This window comes from Arachis hypogaea, chromosome 13 (genome assembly GCF_003086295.3).
Source record: "Arachis hypogaea cultivar Tifrunner chromosome 13, arahy.Tifrunner.gnm2.J5K5, whole genome shotgun sequence".
NCBI classification, from domain to species: domain Eukaryota; kingdom Viridiplantae; phylum Streptophyta; class Magnoliopsida; order Fabales; family Fabaceae; genus Arachis; species Arachis hypogaea.
In genome coordinates, this window is record NC_092048.1 from 55,623,198 (window position 1) to 55,642,511 (window position 19,314).

The 19,314-nt window shown below is 35.8% G+C and overlaps 2 protein-coding genes and 1 long non-coding RNA gene across 4 annotated transcripts; 2 read left to right on the top strand and 1 right to left on the bottom strand.

Moving 5' to 3' along the window:
* The first annotated feature begins 1,567 nt into the window (after positions 1 to 1,567).
* Positions 1,568 to 10,555, top strand: LOC112738391 (AT-rich interactive domain-containing protein 4). The gene is made up of 15 exons (XM_025788836.2): positions 1,568 to 2,309; positions 2,421 to 2,612; positions 2,707 to 2,760; positions 3,295 to 3,383; positions 3,971 to 4,241; positions 4,359 to 4,415; positions 5,131 to 5,162; positions 5,588 to 5,723; positions 5,822 to 5,995; positions 7,585 to 8,124; positions 8,269 to 8,406; positions 8,480 to 8,578; positions 9,537 to 9,637; positions 9,722 to 9,812; positions 10,226 to 10,555. Exons 1-15 carry the CDS (start codon positions 2,142 to 2,144, stop codon positions 10,319 to 10,321), a joined length of 2,238 nt encoding a protein of 745 aa, XP_025644621.1. The 5' UTR covers positions 1,568 to 2,141; the 3' UTR covers positions 10,322 to 10,555.
* Positions 10,556 to 10,901: 346 nt separating this feature from the next.
* On the bottom strand, positions 10,902 to 12,694 carry LOC112738392 (E3 ubiquitin-protein ligase RSL1). The gene is made up of 2 exons (XM_025788837.3): positions 11,418 to 12,694; positions 10,902 to 11,182 (listed from the first exon to the last, which is right to left on the bottom strand). Exons 1-2 carry the CDS (start codon positions 12,332 to 12,334, stop codon positions 11,104 to 11,106), a joined length of 996 nt encoding a protein of 331 aa, XP_025644622.1. The 5' UTR covers positions 12,335 to 12,694; the 3' UTR covers positions 10,902 to 11,103.
* Positions 12,695 to 13,776: 1,082 nt separating this feature from the next.
* LOC112738393 (uncharacterized) lies at positions 13,777 to 16,695 on the top strand. Of its 2 annotated transcripts, XR_003813072.2 has the most exons (4): positions 13,801 to 14,334; positions 14,473 to 14,564; positions 15,757 to 15,933; positions 16,500 to 16,695. It is a non-coding gene; the product is annotated as an uncharacterized lncRNA (long non-coding RNA). The 2 variants fall into 2 exon arrangements; XR_003169369.3 differs by lacking the exon at positions 16,500 to 16,695 and having other exon boundaries at positions 13,777 to 14,334; positions 15,757 to 16,153.
* Positions 16,696 to 19,314: the final 2,619 nt, after the last annotated feature.

The following is a 19,314-nucleotide window of genomic DNA, read 5'->3' on the forward strand; positions in this document are numbered from 1 at the left end:
GAATTGAATTCCAATAACTCTAGTCCTTTCTTAGGAATTGGCTAGGACCTGAAGATCAAACTAATTAGTCCACTTGACTTTCCTTTGCTTTAGTAAAGGTTAACTAAGTGGGATCAAAACTCAATTCTCATCACCATCGATAAGGATAACAGGGATAGGACTTCCAAATTCTCATACCTTGCCTAGAGTTTTATTAGCTATTGATTTATTTTTCTTGTCATTTAAATTACTTGTTCCCTATTTCAAAAATCCAAAAATACACAATTTTCCATAACCAATAATAAATACACCTCCCTGCAATTTCTTGAGAGACGACCCCGATGTTTGAATACTTCGGTTTATAAATTTTATTGGGTTTGTTATTTGTGACAACCAAACGTTTGTACGAAAGGAATTCTTGTCGGTCTAGAAGTTATACTTGCAACGGAAATTCATTTGTGAAAATTCTAGATCGCGTAAGAGTTTCGTTCGTCACTCATCCCAATTCTCCCTCAAATAAAAGAGAGATAACTGTGCAACACCTAGTGTTCTATCCCTCTCTTTCTGTACAGAGTTTTACAAAGCCTCCAAACATCAATTCTAAGTTTGGTGTTTGGTAGCCATCAACAAACTCTAAGTACAAATGTACTAAGAAGAAAGTACTTAAAGGCTGAAAGGACAAAAAAGTCCCAACTGAAGACCTCTCTCCTAGCATGAGAGTTGTCTTCACAACGAAACCAGTCTTACTACATACATACTTGCCTCCGTAAAGAGTTAACCGTCAAACTATTGACCTTAAAGAAGTGCTTAGTCTTATATCAAAATTCTCGAAAATCTAATGGCTACTTTATTCACACAAATATAATTAGTATCCATTATTTTTTTTGGTCTCCATTACTATTTTATTTGATTTGGCCTGTATGAATTTTATGAACGTTACAGATTATAAGCTCTCGTAAGTCAGAAGAACCTCATGAGGTACAACAACAAAGAGAACCAGTTGGTCTATCCTTGGGAACTATCGAACACCAGAAAACATGCTGAGGTTGGTGTTGGTGGTGTTCTCGTTGTTGGGATTGGGCGCAAAGTTATTAATTTATTCTTCCTTTCTAAAAATTACCGAATCAAGTGTGAAAGAGATTTCTCAATTCTCATGCCTCTCATTTAATTTAATACTATATAAAATAAGAACAGGAATTTATCTGTCTAGCTATCTATATACAATTATCATTTTCATTTTCATTCTCCCCTTCTATTATTTTAATCTATTTCTTTCGGATTTGATCTCATTATATATATTGTTTCGTCAAAAGGTTAAATCTAATCAGAATCGTACGTATATGGATTTAGGAAATCGCTGGCCAAACAACAACAACAACGTGGGCAGGATTTTTAATGCTTTTTGTGTGGTGATGTTGGTTACTTTGACTGACCCCAATCACTTGTGCTTTCAAGAGTAAGAATGTTTTAGGGACTGTGCCCTCAATACACACAAACACAAAAAGGTCTCTCAGTTTTTCTTTCTTTCTTTCTTTCTTTATTCATTTTGTTTTTGTTTTAAGGCGCATAAGTAATTTGTTATTTTTTTATTCCATTTATTTTTCTTTCTAATTTACTAACGGGTCTTTTAGTTTGGTGGTGAATTGGGGGTTAAACAATTTGCTTCCTTTTCAGACCTATTAGGCAGCGTTTCTTCGATTTAGGGGTTTGGATTTTCCTTCTGATTTCTTCGTTTTAGCCTAGCTGTGGATTGAGGATTTTACCTCGTTTTGACCAATTTGGTTCGCAGAATTCTTGCCTCCCCTTGATCTTGCTCGCTGCCTTCTCTTCTTTCTCAAAGTTCCTTTATTTTATTCGCCAAATTGCTGGGTTTTTGCAAGCCAGAACCTTCTTCATACTTGCTTATTTCTTGGTGGATTTGCCATCTTGAGGAGTTAATTTGGTGTTCTATGATTTCTTTTGTTTTGGTGGTTTTGCAATGGTTAGAGGCGTTGGGTTGATAGATAGATAGATAGATAGATAGACAGATAGACCAGTTGGGGAACATTGAAGAAGTTATTGTAGTAGTTTTGGGTTTTTAGTTCTTTTAGTGAGAATTGTTAATGTGCCTTTTTTTTACTGATATTTAACTGGAGAAGTTGTGCCTCTGGCATGCATAAAAAATGATGTTCCATTCTCAGGGTTCTTCAAGGCATTCTAGTCTTCTTGCTGTCCTGAATGGTGGTAAATCATGTGAGGATAAGCAAAAAGAGAAGCAAGAGGAAGCTTCTGCTTCTGAGAATCAATCACAATACCCCTTTCCGGAGCTTTCTTCCTCTGGTCGTCTTGAGGTGACCACTGAGTTCGTTCCTTTTGTTTTATTTTTTTTTTTGTTTTGTTTGATTTGCATTTAGAAGAATTCTGATGGAATGGCATGTTGAACTTGTATGAGAATTCTTTAGGTGACGGTATTAACTAAACCTACTGTGGATGAACTCGGTCGAGTAATTGAGCAACTGCAGCCAGATTTTGTTTACCTACAAGGTAGACAGCTAGAAGAAAGTGGAGAAATTGGATCTCTTATATGGGAAGATTTTGACCTGTCTAGTCCAGAAGCATTATGTGCATTGTTTTGTTCAAAATTACCTAATACTGTGAGTGTCATATGAATAGTGATTTTCTTTCATGATTGTTTGACATGGATGGCGTGGTGTTTTGTTTCCAACCTATTTTCCGGTGATTTTGTAGGTTTATTTGGAAACTCCTAAGGGAGAAAACTTGGCAGAGGCACTCCACTCTAAGGTCACATTGATAGCAGGCAATCTATAGTAATTTTTTTATCTGAAAAGTTAGATTGGTCTGAAAGAATTTAAAGAGATCATTGTTAAATTTGGGTGCTAAAGCAGGACTTACCACCTGTTCTGATAAACCCGCGTATCATTTTATTTTAATTCTATGGAAGTTAAAAGTGACAATTTTAATATTTTTTGGTCACATTTAGCCATAAAGCTTATAACATCCCAAAAAGTCATTTTTAGTGCTTTTTGAGAATCTAAAATATCTAGCTTCTTAATCTGCATTTTTTCAGAAATACTCAAAAGAAACACTTATGTTAATCTTACCATATACCTTCTATAATATAACTTATGCATTAGCTATTTTTTAGTAGTTCCTTTCATAGAAGTGCTTAAATAACTTATCTACTCGAAATGGCCCTTAAAGACGTGACAGTACAAGATATGGGCTTTTTTCTAATGAAAATTAGTAAATGTGATTATATTTTTCCTAACTCCCATTTCCAGTGAAAAGCAATTTAATTAAGGTTCTGTTTGGCAGGGAATTCCTTACACCATATATTGGGAAAATGACTTTTCAAAGTATGCAGCTTCTCATTTTCATCAAGCTTTGTTCTCAGTGGCACAGAGGTATGGTCATTTACCAGCTTGGCTGTTGAGCTTTACTTTTATCATTGTGTATACTCATTTCTGTTCTTTCCTGGGTGGCAATGGGTTTATGATTGTGATAGGAACTGAGATCTAGCAGAATTAGGGATTTTATTGATGAACTGGGGATTGTGAATCACAATCCCCTTATTGAAGTATACTGTTGGAACTAACCAACTCTCTGGGAGAATTTTCCTCTCCTGAACTAACAAACTGAACAGATTTTTCTTTTTCTCTAACTGACATAAAACTAACTAATCCCTAGTATTTATGAGCAGCAGCTAGGCCTAGCCCTACTGCTACTAAACCTGCTAAACTAGCTTAAAAGGAACAAACAACTTGTTTCTATCAGATTGTCATCACACTTCACTAATTAACTTTGGCTTCTAGTGATGAAGCAATGAGATGAGATATTTTTGCTCCTTTTAATTGCCTTTAGCAAGTTGCAGAAATTGGATGCAGTTTTGCTATGGATTGTTTCTTATGTATATACATATATTAATCAATATATATATAGCATGTATATGAAATAATATTTTGTTTCTGATGATTGATATTATGCACTGCAGCACATCGAGTCACACATGGGATGCTTTCCAGCTTGCTCTTGCAACTTTCAGACTATACTGTGTACGAAACAATGTCTTTCCTCCTAACAATAATAAAGGTGGTGGCAAGCTTGGGCCACAAATTCTTGGTGACCCTCCCAATATTGATGTTGGTACAAGTGAACATGATATAGAACAGGAGGAGACTGAACCTGAGAGCATTTCTGCTATAACAATATATGATACTGATGTGAACATGAGATTTCTTGTTTGTGGAGTTAATTGCACTTCGGTAGGCATGCATGACTTAGCTATTTGGCTTTTGAGAAGGTTGTTATTGTAACTCCCCTTAATACCTACCTGTTACAAACTAATTTTTTTTGCTTCTTTCTTTCTTTCCTTGAAAAAGGATGCTTTTTTATTGGGGTCATTAGAGGATGGACTTAATGCTCTCCTATGTACAGAAGTAAGTGGCCTGTATATGATTGTTTGCAGTTCTTGGGTTATCTTTTGTTCCTTTTTGGGTGTTGGATGTACGGCATTTCAAATGCTTAACAACTTGTAATATGTGCTCTGAATAAAAGGATTTGCTGCATCTTTGTATGCTTTTTCCTTGAAATTGCTTGCTTTCCTTTGATCAGCTGTTGTACTAAATTTGGACCTTAAAAAGATCTGTCATTATTTGAAGAAAAACTTATTGCATTTTTCAAATTGTCTGGACAATCAATCTACATGAACATAATACGATAGAGGAATATGGATGGATCAGTTTGGTACTTGTTCCTAACCTTTTTTATTCTTAAAGGTTGTTATGTTTCATCAATAACACACCCAAAGTAAACTGTTTATCCAATATCAAGATCACATCGAGGATAAGTGCCGAATGATGCAGTGGTTTTTCCTTAAATCACTGGAATAATGAAAATCTGGTCTAATTAGTGACCATATAAGTGTAACAACACCAAGCTTTTTCCCAATATATGGGGGTCAAAGGACATAATGATATTATCATGTAAAATTTGTTTGTTAACACAATTTAAATATAGAGTGGTTTTATTCTACCTTTTAACTGTTGACCTCAAATCCATCTGGTCTACTATTTGTACTCTCCTTACTGGGAAGTTCTTTTAATTGCTGATGTCTAGTATTTCTGTTTTCACTTTGTTCTGGCCTTTCTGCAGATACGTGGATGTAAACTTTACAACCGAACAAGGTATTTGATGTTTGTGGTAGATGACACATTTATATTCCTGTGATGTTTAATTATATATTATTCTGTTGAAAATAGGAATATAGGATTATTTTGGTTGACTGGGATATTTTATAAGTGACTGTCAAACAAATCCACGCGTGTATTTTTTAGGAGCAATAATATTTAACTTTTGAACTGATATGACTTGTTTAACAACAATAACTCAAATATTATCCTCATAGGTGGGGTCAGTTATATTGATTAAATAACATCATAACATCTAGTGTAAATAACACAAGAATTTGTGGAATAGGCAAAGAGTTGGCCATACTAGGACTATGAGTTTTTATTCTCTAGTTTCTTCTCTTCTTTTTCTTTCTTTTTTTCTTTTCAGCATCTTATTCTGTCATTATTTGATTATTTTTCCCATTGAACGTATTTTATAGTGCTCCACTGCCACCTCTCCAGGCAGCAACATTCTCACGTGGTGTGGTGACCATGCGTTGTGATATATCCACTTGTAGCTCTGCTCATATATCACTTTTGGTGTCTGGTAGTGCAGATACTTGTTTTAATGATCAGGCAAGGGTGAATTATGTTTTCATGACCTTCAACATCTGTACTCTTTTAACTTCTTATTTACTCGTACTATTTTTCTACTTTCTTTGGGATTTCCTCAGCTTTTGGAGAATCATATTAAAAAAGAGCTCATTGAGAAGAGTCAGCTTGTTCAAGCAGTTCCTAATCACGTACGAAGCAAATTGTCTTACTCTGAGCCTCGAAGATCATCCTCAGTAGCCTGTGGATCAAGCGTCTTTGAAGTTTGCATGCGTGTTCCTGCATGGGCTTCACAGGTTAATGATCAACTTTGATGGTGTCTTTTTTATATGGAAGTTCTTGCTTCTGTTATGATGATGAATAACTTGGTTACTTGGATGCACTAGTTATATTAACAAGATGTATGGATTTATGAGATGCTATATGTAGATTTAATAAATAAAGTGGTATACACTGCTCAAGTAAATAATTCCATTTTGTTAGTTGGTGAGAAGATTAAGCAATGCTAGCCAATATAGGAGGATTTGCAAGACAGGATTTCTCTATTGTGTTATATATGATTATTATAAACTTTGTTTATGAAGCCTTACATGGTTGATGGTCCTTCATTTCCAGTATAAGGTCACATAAAATGTTGTTGTCTTTTAACTTATGCTTTAAAGGTCCTTATACTGGTCTCTCAGACTTTTTAAAGCAGGCATGATTTCATTCGAGAAATAGAAGGAATAGCTGAAATTGTTTGAATGCCATCTTTTAGTTATTTTTGGTGTTTGTGACAGAAATAAAAAAAAAAAAAATTGAAGTTTATCTATCATAATCAAACTTCCGTGGTACATGCTTTTTGTCGATGACATCATCTTTATGGGAGAATTAAGGGAAGATTTAAATTATATATTAGATTTGTTTAGAGAAGCTTTAAAGATGAATTCTTTGTGCATAACCCATAGTAAGGCTGAATATATGGAATGTAAGTTCGAAAAGAGGAGGGGAAACACTAACATAGAAGTGAAAACTGGGAAAGCATCTTATTGTACAGGATTCAAGCGGGCTGGTTAGTGTTGAAGTGTGTCTAGTTTTAATGTGACAAAAAAGTACCTACAAAATTTAAGGGTAAATTTTATTGCACTATAATTAGATCAGCTATGTTATATGGAACGGAGTATTGGACCATAAAAGGGTAAGTGTGAACACAAGTTTAGTTTAGCAGAGATGTGGATGTTTAGATGGATGAGCGGCCAAACACGTATAGATAGAATATGGAATGAGGATGTAAGAGAGAAAGTTGGTGTAGAATCTTTTGTTGAAATGATAGTAGAATTTTGTCTTAGGTGATTTGGACATGTGGGAAGAAGATTGGCAGAGCATCTAGTTAGAAGGGTGAGACAAGTGCTGAAAGATAGAGAAAGACCTAAATGGACTATACACGAGGTGGTGAAAGGTGATCTATGCGTAAATAGTGTTGCTATAAATATGATATATGATATGGCATAATGACGTCATTTGATCTATGTAGCTGACCCCACTGGCGTCGTTGTATTAGGTCTGTAATATTACATTGTGAGCTTCTCGTCTTTTCTATATTTTGAACAGCTAAATATTATTTTGGCAGAACATATGAAGTTATTTATAATCCTCTCCAATGAATGGCGTTGTTGTTGTATTAGGTCTATATTACATTGTTAGCTTCTTGGCTTTTCTATATTTTGAACAGCTAAATATTATTTTGGCAGAACATATGAAGTTATTTATTATCCTCTCCAATGAATTGGCTTGATCTTTTAAGCAGTTGTGACAGCATGATCTTTGTTGAATTCTCATTTACTTAAGTTTCAATTTAGTGCAGGACCTTATCTTTTGACTTGGGTGTTTTGTTATTTGTTCACAGATTCTGAGACAGCTGGCTCCTAATGTATCATACCGTAGCCTAGTGATTTTGGGAGTTGCTAGTATTCAAGGATTGCCGGTTGCATCATTTCATAAAGATGATGCTGAACGTCTCCTTTTCTTTTGTACTAGGAAGGGGAAAGAAAACTCTAGTAATGATCCTGTTTTCTCTGGGCATCCTACATGGCTGATGCCTCCAGCACCTAGTCGAAAAAGATTTGAACCATGCTCTAGGAAAAAGTCAGAGGATTTTCGTAGTGATAGACATAAATTAGATTTTGCTGCAATGAGACCAATTCCTCATTCTAATTATCATAAGACTCTTCCCTTTTCGGGATTATCTGAGGGTGAAAGGCATGGGGAACATGGAAAGTCAAATCAGTTACTTGCTCCTATTAGGCATAATGTTGTAGGCATAAATTCTGTACCAAAGAGGAAATCTGCATTAAACACATTTCAAGCTCTTCAGGTTATTTCTTTAAATCCGCTACCTATGAAAAAGCATGGTTGTGACAGAGCTCCGATACGAGTTTGCTCAGAGGTGTTTACTTGATTTTTGCTTGGTGCTCTTTGCTATCCTCATTGATATCATGCCATGTTTGACCTTATCCTTGTGTCAGATATGATATTATCAATGCAATTTTTGTTTAATCTTTGACTGGGTTTCTCATAAATTGTCTGGCAGGAGGAATTCTTGAGGGATGTGATGCAGTTTCTGATCCATCGAGGGCATAATCGCCTAGTCCCACCGGGTGGGATAGCGGAGTTTCCTGATGCCATTCTCAATGCAAAACGCCTTGATCTTTTCAACCTGTATAGAGAGGTACGAACATTTGACTATGTAAAGCTAGTTGCATGATATTCTAGAATTTGTGACTAACACATTAGCATTTCAGGTGGTTTCAAGAGGAGGCTTTCATGTTGGGAATGGTATCAACTGGAAAGGGCAAGTTTTCTCAAAGATGCGCAATCACACTTTGACAAATAGAATGACGGTATGGATTGTAATGTTATCTCTGTTTTCCTCATTACAAGTCATTCCCCCCCTGCTAAACACTGTTACCGAATGTTTCCTTACATTTCACGTCATTCCCCTTTCCTAAATAATCCTTTTTTTTTTATTGACAGTTTTATCAAGCATCTTAAATTTGAGATCAGTGTGGTTTTTTTTTTTTACCTCTGTTTTCCTATGTTGTTCTTGTCCATATCAAGCATTCAGTAGTTTGTTTTAGTTTACAACAGCATGGTATGCATACTTTTCCCTTTTTTTTAGTACTCTCTTACATAGTTAAGCATTCATTGTAGTATATGCATTGCTTATTCCCTTGTTTAAGTATTAGGAGTTCGTGTTCTTATCATTTCCCTCTCCTACTTTTTGCATTGAAGTTTGAACATAACTTGTTCTGGGCTTGGGAGGTGAGTAACTTGTCTATACTTGGTGCTTCTTTTGTTGCTGCTAATTTTAGTAAATTCCATTGGCACGATGTCAAGCTGATTTGCATGTTTTGTACTTATGATTGATTCTGATAATCAGGTGTTCCCTGAAGTGCAATTATTGTGAGCTCTAGTGAACACCAAAATGTTAAATTGTATATGCAAATGCTGACTTAGACGTGGCGTACCTAAGTCAATTGCTCATTGTGCTATAATTATCTGATATTCTAGTTACATTATCCATTGTGTCAGCTTTGTCAGAGATTCTATTTTCCTTCACATGAAATACTGTCTGTTCTTTTCATAACAAGTTCTACAAAATGGAAAAGGAAAACAAGAAATATTTTTGTGCGCAATATCTGTTTAATCGTTCTTAGAACTTTGTGAATAAATTGGAAACATTTTGCGTGTATTTGTGGTTTGCAAACGATTGCATTCGTGCTTATTGCTATTCTCAGGACTTTTAACTTAAGAATATGTGCAATCTTAGAAGCATTGACAGTTTCTTTCTGTTATCAGGGTGTTGGCAATACATTGAAGAGACATTATGAGACTTATCTTTTAGAATATGAATTAGCTCACGATGACGTAGATGGGGAGTGCTGCTTGTTGTGTCACAGGTCTGTCTCCTCTCTATTATATAACTGAAATTTGACAAATTATGTCTTATTTACTATCTTTAACTTTTCATGTTGGCTCAACAGTAGTGCAGCAGGGGACTGGGTGAACTGTGGTATATGTGGTGAGTGGGCTCACTTTGGATGTGATAAGCGGCAGGGACTTGGGGCATTTAAGGTATTATGGAACTTTGACTCTTAAGTCTCAATGCCTTATTGATCTAAATTCTTAACAACTAACAATTTCATGGTTAGTAAAAGCCTTAAAAGATTTACCACCTTTTTTTTGTCAAATATGTTGCAATTTAAGGCTTAATGACAATTGTCTTTGTTGCCATTTTGGTGGGTGAAAAAATTTCAAGGGGAAGTGAAGTTGGATTTGAAATTTCAATCGTCTTTATTTTGGGTTGGATTGTAATTATTAAGTTATGGTCTTGCTTGTGGCTTAGTCACAATTGGGATGTGTATACAAGTGAATACCAAATTGAAATGCGATTTTCGCATCTGGGCAGCAAGTGTCACTGTGCACAAACTTTAAAGAAGTGAATAGAAAACTTTTCATCTTTGTCTCTGATTTGTTTATGATGGCAGGACTATGCTAAAACTGATGGGCTGGAATACGTTTGTCCTCACTGCAGCATTTCAACTTACAGAAAAAAATCTCAAAAAACTCTCTCATTTGACTAGGAAAAATGTAAATGGCAAGGGTCCTAAACCGTTTAATTGTAAGGGTAGGTTCTGAAAATTGTTGTTCTTTCGCTCGTGTAATTGATTTTGAACCTTCAACATAAACATATTATGCTCCCCAAAAGGGCCATTAAAATTTTCCGCATCACTAATATATTTTCTTAATGGTACAGTTGGCTATAGTATATAATCCATCATTGCCATGATCTATATGCGACATGACAATTTTGACCCTCTTTTTGCTTGATGTGTCTATATACTCTATTGTTATTGCTTGCATTTGAATCTCATTGAAAATATGTTATCCCATACAAAAGTTGCAATCTTAAAGAGAGTCTTGGAACAATGGTTGAGTTATCTCTGTGTGACCTCAAAGCCACCGGTTTAAACTGTGAAAACAGCCAGTGATGTATATTACGTCATTTGGACGTGGTTTTTCCTGGACCTCGCGTGAATGAGAAATGTTTTTGCACTGAGCTGTCATTTTATATAAAAGTTGCAATCTTGTGCAGAGTTATAAACAGAAAAAGGGAAAAATAATATGGCTGAATTAACAAACATATAAGTGCCAAATTCAGTATTAGATAAAACGGAATTATGGGATAAACTATATTCAAGCCTTTCTTAAATATTATGATTTGAGCAAATAAACTAACAAAGATCCATAGGCATTAACATCTATACAAGTAGTTAAAGGATGAACCACTAGTTAAGGGTTTTGGTGGTCTGCAGTTAGCTCTAAGTCTCAAGCCAAGTAATTCTTAGCTCTAAGAACTATGCACTTAACGCTTGCAGCTGCTGCAATAGTGGGTATTATTGTTGGAAAGGGCTCCACAGCTGTAACAGAAGGCATATCCACATCTGTCACCCAAAAACACAGGAAAAATATTAACTAGGGAATATGTAGCAATACGGTATGATGTAGCAGCATCATCAATGGTTTTAATCTTCTAAGATTACATGAAGATGAATATGGATAGTTAAGCACGTAATTTTGTCTTGTCAAACACCCTAGATTAAAGGGCAAGAATATGAGAGTTATGATATAATAATATTAATAACCACAAGTCAATCAAATATCAATCGAACATCTAACCTGCATTTCATGTACATGCAGCCCTGAGATTTCTCAACATAATACTTGCACATGGGGCACCTCCTCCACTTCTTGGTTTTAGCCAGATTCATCAGCATAATATCCTCCTTCTCCCTCTCATCCTTATTCAGGGTCTGAAACTCGTCGCAGCCAATCCTATCATGCCAAGCAACCTTGCACTGGGCACAGAACAGCCTCCGACAGTTAGGGCACTCTGATTGCCTCACCAACTCTCCGCCGTCGTTGATCATAAGCGCTGAGCAGTCCTTGAAAGGGCAATAGAATCTCTCACCCTCGACAACCACAGCCTCACACATGGCCATCCCCCATCGATCGAAAACCTCCTTCGGGAGAATCTCACGACAATCTTCCAGCTCTAAAAGTCCCTTGCATCCTGGCACCGGACACCGAATGTTAATCACATTCTCCTGAAGCTTCGACCCAACATACAGTACCACACAGTCGTTGCAGTAAGAGTGATGGCAACCGGTGACGCAGAAAGACTCCACTAATGACTTTGTTTCGGTGCAGATTTCGCAGATGAATGGTGGGGCGCTGTTGGAGGACTCGCCTTTCTCGTTCTCATTGTTGTCCCTCTTTCTTCGTTTCCCGAAAGGGGTATTTTCGGGTTTTGCAGCGAGGATGCTGACGTCGTCGTCGTCGTCGTCGTCGTCGTCGGATATGTTGATGAGGTGAGGTAGTGGGACGGCGAGGGAGGCGGCGATTGCGAGCTGGAGGTCCCTGTCTAGGGCGTAGTGTTCGACGGAGATGGGTGTGGTCTTGTCTGTGCCCTTGTGAGTGACTGGTGTGAAGACGAAATTGTCAACGTCGATTACATCGTTGGAAGGGGAACTCGGAGCAGTCCTTCTCCTTCTGTTTGATCCTGTTTGGGGATTCAGAGGGGACTGGAGGCTCATTGTTAGCAGTGGTTGAATTGAGAGCCCTTGGTAGTGGTGTGATCGTAAAGGGGGACTGCGGGAAGGTCAGGGGACAGACGGTTAGTGATTTATTTGAGGAGATTAAGAAAAATTTAAAATTTGAGTTAGGTATTTTTTTTTATTGGTACTTGCTTCCATTAGGGTGCACATGGGTCGAGTGAAACCGGGTTTGATGTGACTTAGATTCGACCTGAAATATATATCGGATCTATTTATTAGATCCGAACCTGGTCCTAGACCCGATAAAACTTATACACTTCCGGGCCCGTTTATATCGGGTAAAAATCGGATGAAAACCAGGTCGTTAACACTACATTACCTTGATACCTTCTTATAAATTAGCATGTGAAAATATCCAAATTTCCAAAACTCCAACCATTATTTGACATGGTAAAATTCACTTAGAAAAATATAACAAAAACCAACTATTCTCTAAAATTAAAGCATAACCATAATCAATACTAATATTATCTAATAACACTAAATATTTAAATCAATATAAATAACACAATATTATACATTAGTCTAAAATCTTATGTATTTTAAACATAAAATATTAACTTATAGTCTTATAATGACTAATAACACAAAATATTAAAGTTTACAATACTTAAATTCTATATAAGAATAGCCATCATCCATCATTAATAACACAAAATATTAATTGTGTATGATGACTAGGCCACCGGGTCGACTTCGGGTGACCCGAGCCATGGCCCGGACCCGACCCGAAATAATGACCGGGTCTATTTTTGAGACCCTTATCCAACCCTAGATCCGATGAAATCACACCAAAATAACTCCTAAAGTGTTCAGAATTGGATCGAATCTTCGAGTCGGGTCGGGCCATGTGCACCACTAGCTTCCATAATAAGACGATTACCTTGATCAATATTTTAAAGAAAATAAACAAGTACGAAGTCGACAGGTGAATTATATTTTTTTAGTCTTTATTTATTATATATATTTTTTTAAAAATATAATAATATATATATATATATATATAGGGTGTATTTTTATGATTATTTTAATATTTTTTGTTAAAAGCCTAAATAATTTATTTTATTATTGTAACCAAAAGATCATTTTATAATAAAAAAAATAAAATTAATTATTACTCTAATAATTAAAAAAAATTAAAACAAAATTTTTAAAAAATAAATTAGAATTTAATTATCTTCTCAGTTAATATTTTTATGAAAGTGAAATGAGTCATTGTAAGACTCCGAATTTTTAAAAATTAGATTATGATATTTATTTATAATTTTAAAAAAAATTTAGTTAAAAATAATTTATAAGTTAAAAAATAATTTAGTATTTTTAAAGCTAATTATGTTGAATTAAATTAATTTTAAATTAATATTCTACTCCTTAATTATATTAAAATTACTAAAATGAACTAAACCTTAATTTCTATCCACACCAATCTAACCCTATAATAATACAACATACACTCACCCACACCATACTCTAGCCGTCACCCCTCAGCCCCTTTAACCCAACGCATGTGCACGTGCCCGCGAATATGAGAGGGCGTTGAGGGGAGGAGCTGTCGTGGAGCCACCGCGTCTCGTCCAGTCGTTGCCATCGAGGATCAGAGAGAGCTGTCGCAGCCGTTACTACCATTGTCGCCGCCGTTGGAGGGTCGTCACCATTCGCTGAGGGTGATAAATGCGAGGAGGGAGAGATGTGCGAGCTTAAGGGAGTTGGAAGAGTGCCGCCGGCTTTTGTATGTCGTCGTCGTCACTGCCACATCCTCCATCGGTGCTACTGCACGCGAGCTGGAGGAAAGGGAGCTGTCGCTGCTCGTCGTTTTGAGTTGCTCCGTCGTTGCTGTTGGATCTGTCGTGGTGAGAAACGAGATGGAAGGGGAGCCGTTCGCCATTGCCGCTGTTGTAGGCTACGCTACCATGGTTGTGGGCGCTGGAACCATTGCTTGAGCCGCTGCTGTTCAATTTAGTCATTCCTCTTTAGTTACAGTAAGCGTTTTCATTCTGGAACCCTTGAAAATCAGTTTTAGTTATATGTTGCTGAGATTTTTGTGGCTTTATTGCCATGGAGTTGAGTTTCGATTCTTGCATGTGCGATTAAAATTGCTATGGTTGCTGCGAAAGTAGAGTGGAGCTAAGATTGCGGTTGCCGCTGCTGCAGGCCGGGAGAAAAAGGACTTTTTGTGCGTTTTATAGCTTTCGGATTTTGACTACTCGAGGTATGGGCTTTTTCTTAAACTTATTTTACTTCCAAAAATTGTTACAAGTCGATATTGATGCGAAAAATGTATTTTTATGATTACGTGAGTCTTATGGATTGAACTGAGTTGTTTTTGATAAATGTGATTGTTTATTTGATTGATTTATTGATTGAATGAGAATGTTTGGTTAGTGGTTGCTATAACACTATGTTTATTGTGGGATTGAAATATGATGAGTAATTGATGAAGTCGGGGTTTAATGATTAAACTAGTTTCTTGAAATTGGTTTCTGGATTGTGATAAAATGATTATCGAGTATTTGAACGTGTTTTGATAATTGCGGATGAATTATTGCGATTGATGGGATTGGCTGCTTGAATTCTGGATTTTGTTAATTTCCTTGAGTCGAGTTGGTATTGTTGTGATAATGATTTATTGGAAATGATTTGGATGGTTGAGAGATGTCTAGTTTGGTTTGGTTGGGACCCTTGAAGGGTGGCAAAGTCCGAGTTTTAGAGGAGATACTGTCAAAATTTTTATAAGTATATAAGTGATTTTAAATCATTTGAATTTGATTGAACCGAAATGGATTTTTGTTTGATTAACTTTGGTTTAAGGACTATATTTTAAAGAGTTTTAGAGGAAACGAAACTAATAGAAGTGAATTGGATATTCAACTTATTTCGGTTCGGCTAACTATGAAAAGAAATATGTTTTGAGTACTTTCTTGAATGGAAACGAGTTTTATTGAATTGATTTAAATTAAAGAGTGATGTTTTGAGGATTTTAATGAAAAATAAAGTAATGAAAATGAGTATTTAAGAATAAAATGACTTTTGAGTCTTTTAGAAAAAGTTTCATGCTTAAGTTAGTTTTGAAAAACTTGGTTAATTTGAAAATGAGTCGGTTGATTAATTCTAATTAAAGAGATTATGTTTTGAAAGATTTAGTGAATTTGAAGTATTTAGATTTGATTGGCGAAATAGAATGCTTTCTGAGACTTTCGAAAGGCCCAAAATTCAAAAATGAAATTGAAATTGTTTTGAGAACTTGGTTACTTGAAAACACGATTAGATAAAATTGTAGATTTGGTTATGATATTGAAATATGATTAAATATAATTGCAGTTTTGATTCCGATTTGATTAAAGTTAATGATTATTGATGAAACACCTGATGCAAGGATTGTGGTTTTGTCCAACTTGCTCTAGGTTGAGACTTTAAACACCGTCTGGATAAGATGCAAGGGTTGTGGTTTGTCCTACTTGCTCCGGATTAAGCGAGTAAGATGTAAGGGTTGCGATTTGGTCCCATTTACTCTGCATTGTGGTGTTCCATATCCAGCTTAGCTACCGGGTGTGTGTTGGGCTTGGCATTATAATCGACAAGTGAGCTCATGACCAGTAGGACATGCATGTATCATATGCATTTATGTGACATTGTTTGGATGTGTATATTGTATTTGGTTTGCCTATATGAATATTTCTATTTAACTGCTAATTGTCATATTTGCTGTAATTGCTCTTGATTGTGTTTGAACTTCATTACTTGTGATTATGGCTGTTGGTTCGGAATTATGGTGGTTAATTGATTATAGTTTGGGTCAAAGGCCATGGTTTGCTTATATGTTGGGCCGGAGGCCGTGGTATGATTATGATTTGGGCCGGAGGCCATAATTAGTTAAATTATCAACAAGTCTGGTTAGAGTGGTTTGTTGGTATGTGGTAAAATCTTTTGGATATTATGTTTGATTGAGTCTTTTTATAAATTAAAATGTGAATTCGGATTTTGGATGATTAGCTGTTGGTTTTCAAAAAAATTCATAGGACGAGTGATAATCATTTACGTTTGAAATCCCTTCATTTCTTTATAGTATCCTCTTATAATAATTCTAAACTTCCTGGTGAGACCATGTGGTTAGGTTCTCACCTCCCTACAACCTTATCTTTTTCAGGAAACGGATGAGAAAGCATATGAAGAGTTTTCTGTAACACCCTACCATTTATTGCCTTATGCTTAAGTCATAATTCAATTATGGTTTGGTGCTACGACACAAGGTTAAGATATAAATATGTATATATAGAAAGAAGTATTACACTAGAAGCCTGTGAAAGGATTTAAAACTCGAGAAAATTCGTCGATCGCTCACACTCGATAACGTATATATATAAGCATGTCGGGAGAAAGGTAGATAATTAAAAGCTCGAAGGAAGAATAAGAGTAAAGAGACATATATAAGTATCAACTAGTCTCGACCCACGAAGATTATGCCGGCTAGAGTTACAACAGTAAAACTGTTGGATAGACATAACCTATCTCTCCAAAATACATCATAAGCCTCTAAAGGAAAGTCTTCAAAGCAAGTGCATAATATAAATGTTTCCAAAAGAAGGAGAGTGTCTAAGATTAAAGCAGAATAAAAGGTCTTCTTCACTGTCCTTCCAGATAAATCTCCTGCTCACTGAGAAGCGTCGGGACCTGCATTTGAAAAGTAATAATTTTCAAAATAGGTGAGAACATCATCCTTTACGGGATTCTCAGCAGGGCAATAATTTCAAATAAAGACTATGTAAAACCACATGAACTCGTTAGGTAATCCCAATCTCTAATCACATAAAGTTCAAGCCTAGGGTTCTTACTAATTTGATCAAGGTAGACAAACTAAATCTCAACTATATTAGTAATCTTTAAATCTCAATTTTCCCTTATATAAATCATCATCTCTCTCAATATCATAGATTCCTAACTCATTTAATAATTCAATATTAAAATTTAATTTCAATATTATCAATTCATTCTTAGTTTTTCTTTTATTTTCTTTTTTCCACAATTCTCAATCATCACCTTTCATTAAGAACAACCCTCAGCATCACCACCGTCAGTATAAAGGATCTCTTAGCTCTGCAAACACATATAAGACAATACAAAGAATACACAAATAGAGAAAACAGATAAAACAATTAGCATATAGGTACAATTATTCAAATGGGCAAGTCCAATACAAAATGCACACCCAAACAAAATACACAAATGCCAATAATGAATACACAAATAGAGAAAACAGATAAAACAATTAGCATATAGGTACAATTATTCAAATGGGCAAGTCCAATACAAGATGCACACTCAAACAAAACACACAAATGCCAATAATGTATGCCTGTCCTATGGTCAATGAGCTCATCTGTCGGTTATACAGCCAAACCCGACATGTCCGGTAGCTAACCCTGGATAATCCCTCGGTGTGTGCATACCCAAGTTCAAACTTATATTCATTGATCAATGTCCATGGGGAAACATCCGGAAATGTATAAATGTCCGGCCACATTTTACGACAGAGGGTTAACAAAGTCTCAATTCTGACAGGGTGCAAGCGGGATAAAGCCACCATCCTTGCATATTATCCCGAAAGCTCAAATACTGACTGGGAGCAAGCTGGACAAAACCACAATCCTTGTATCTACCCCAGAAGCTCAATTATCAATCAAATTCATTCTCATTATCCTCTCGAATTAACTCAATCTCATCATTTAATCATATCTCATTATACTCTCGAATCAACTCAATTTCATCATTCAATCATATCATGTCATTCTCATTATTCAATCACATCAAATCATTCCTGCAATCAGTTCCAACTCACCTCAACTCAATATTTTCCTTTCCAATACTTTCTACCCTCTAATTCACCGGTTCATACCCATTATACGATTTACGAAATTTTGGAACGTTAGGAAAATGTTTTAAAGGCATAAGATTCATTCCAAATCCTAGAAACTAGTTATCGGATCTCAAATATGGGTTACAGAAGTAAAACAGCAGATTGGATAAGCAAAAATAGTTAAAAATCATCATCTTAGAAAAACATGACAGTTGTGCGTACGCATGCCTCGTGCGACCCACAAGTCCCCCTTTGCGCGTACGCACGGAACACGCACGAAAAACATTCAATTCTGGAAATGCGGGTTGTGCGTACGCATTCCTGGTGCGTATGCGCAACTTCGTTTTTGTGCGTACACATGAAACTCGCACGAAATCAATTCTCTTCTGTTACACCCCTCATGCGTATGTACGGGTCATGCGTATGCATGACCTTAGTTTTCTGCAACTTATGTAGAATTTAATTTTAAACTCTCATAAATTTTTCTACAAAATTCAGTTTTCCTTCATTCTTTGATCATTTTAAAGATATTTCTACTAGCTTTAATTTAAGACAAATCTCATTGAAATCCAAACTCCGAGCGCCAAGTTATAGCTCGTCGAAGTTGGCTAAAAATATTATTTTTACCAATTTCATCTAATCCCTTAATTCCATCCATTCTCAATTCAATTCAATCCTAAACCAGTTCAAAACCATTTCTACCATCCTAAACACTCATTCATCAGTCCTCAACCATTCCAATCCTAAATAACCCACTTCCAACTTATTTAACACATTCAATTAACTATATCCATATTCATCAACAATATGCAACATCCATATATTCAAACTCTCAATCAACCAATAATCAATCCTCTAATTCTCATACAATAATTCACACTGTTCACCTCAACTTATCACATAGGAGATTTTCTCACCCTATCACGGCCTCTGGCCCAATATCACAAATCGTAATATTCATACATCTAATTCTCAATTAAAACTTCAACAGGCATACTCATTTTCATGCAACATGATACCAACATATATTACAATATCCACTTGCAATAATATCACATCACACTCCTCAGTTTCATGTCAAAACACATCAACCAACATGATACTCATA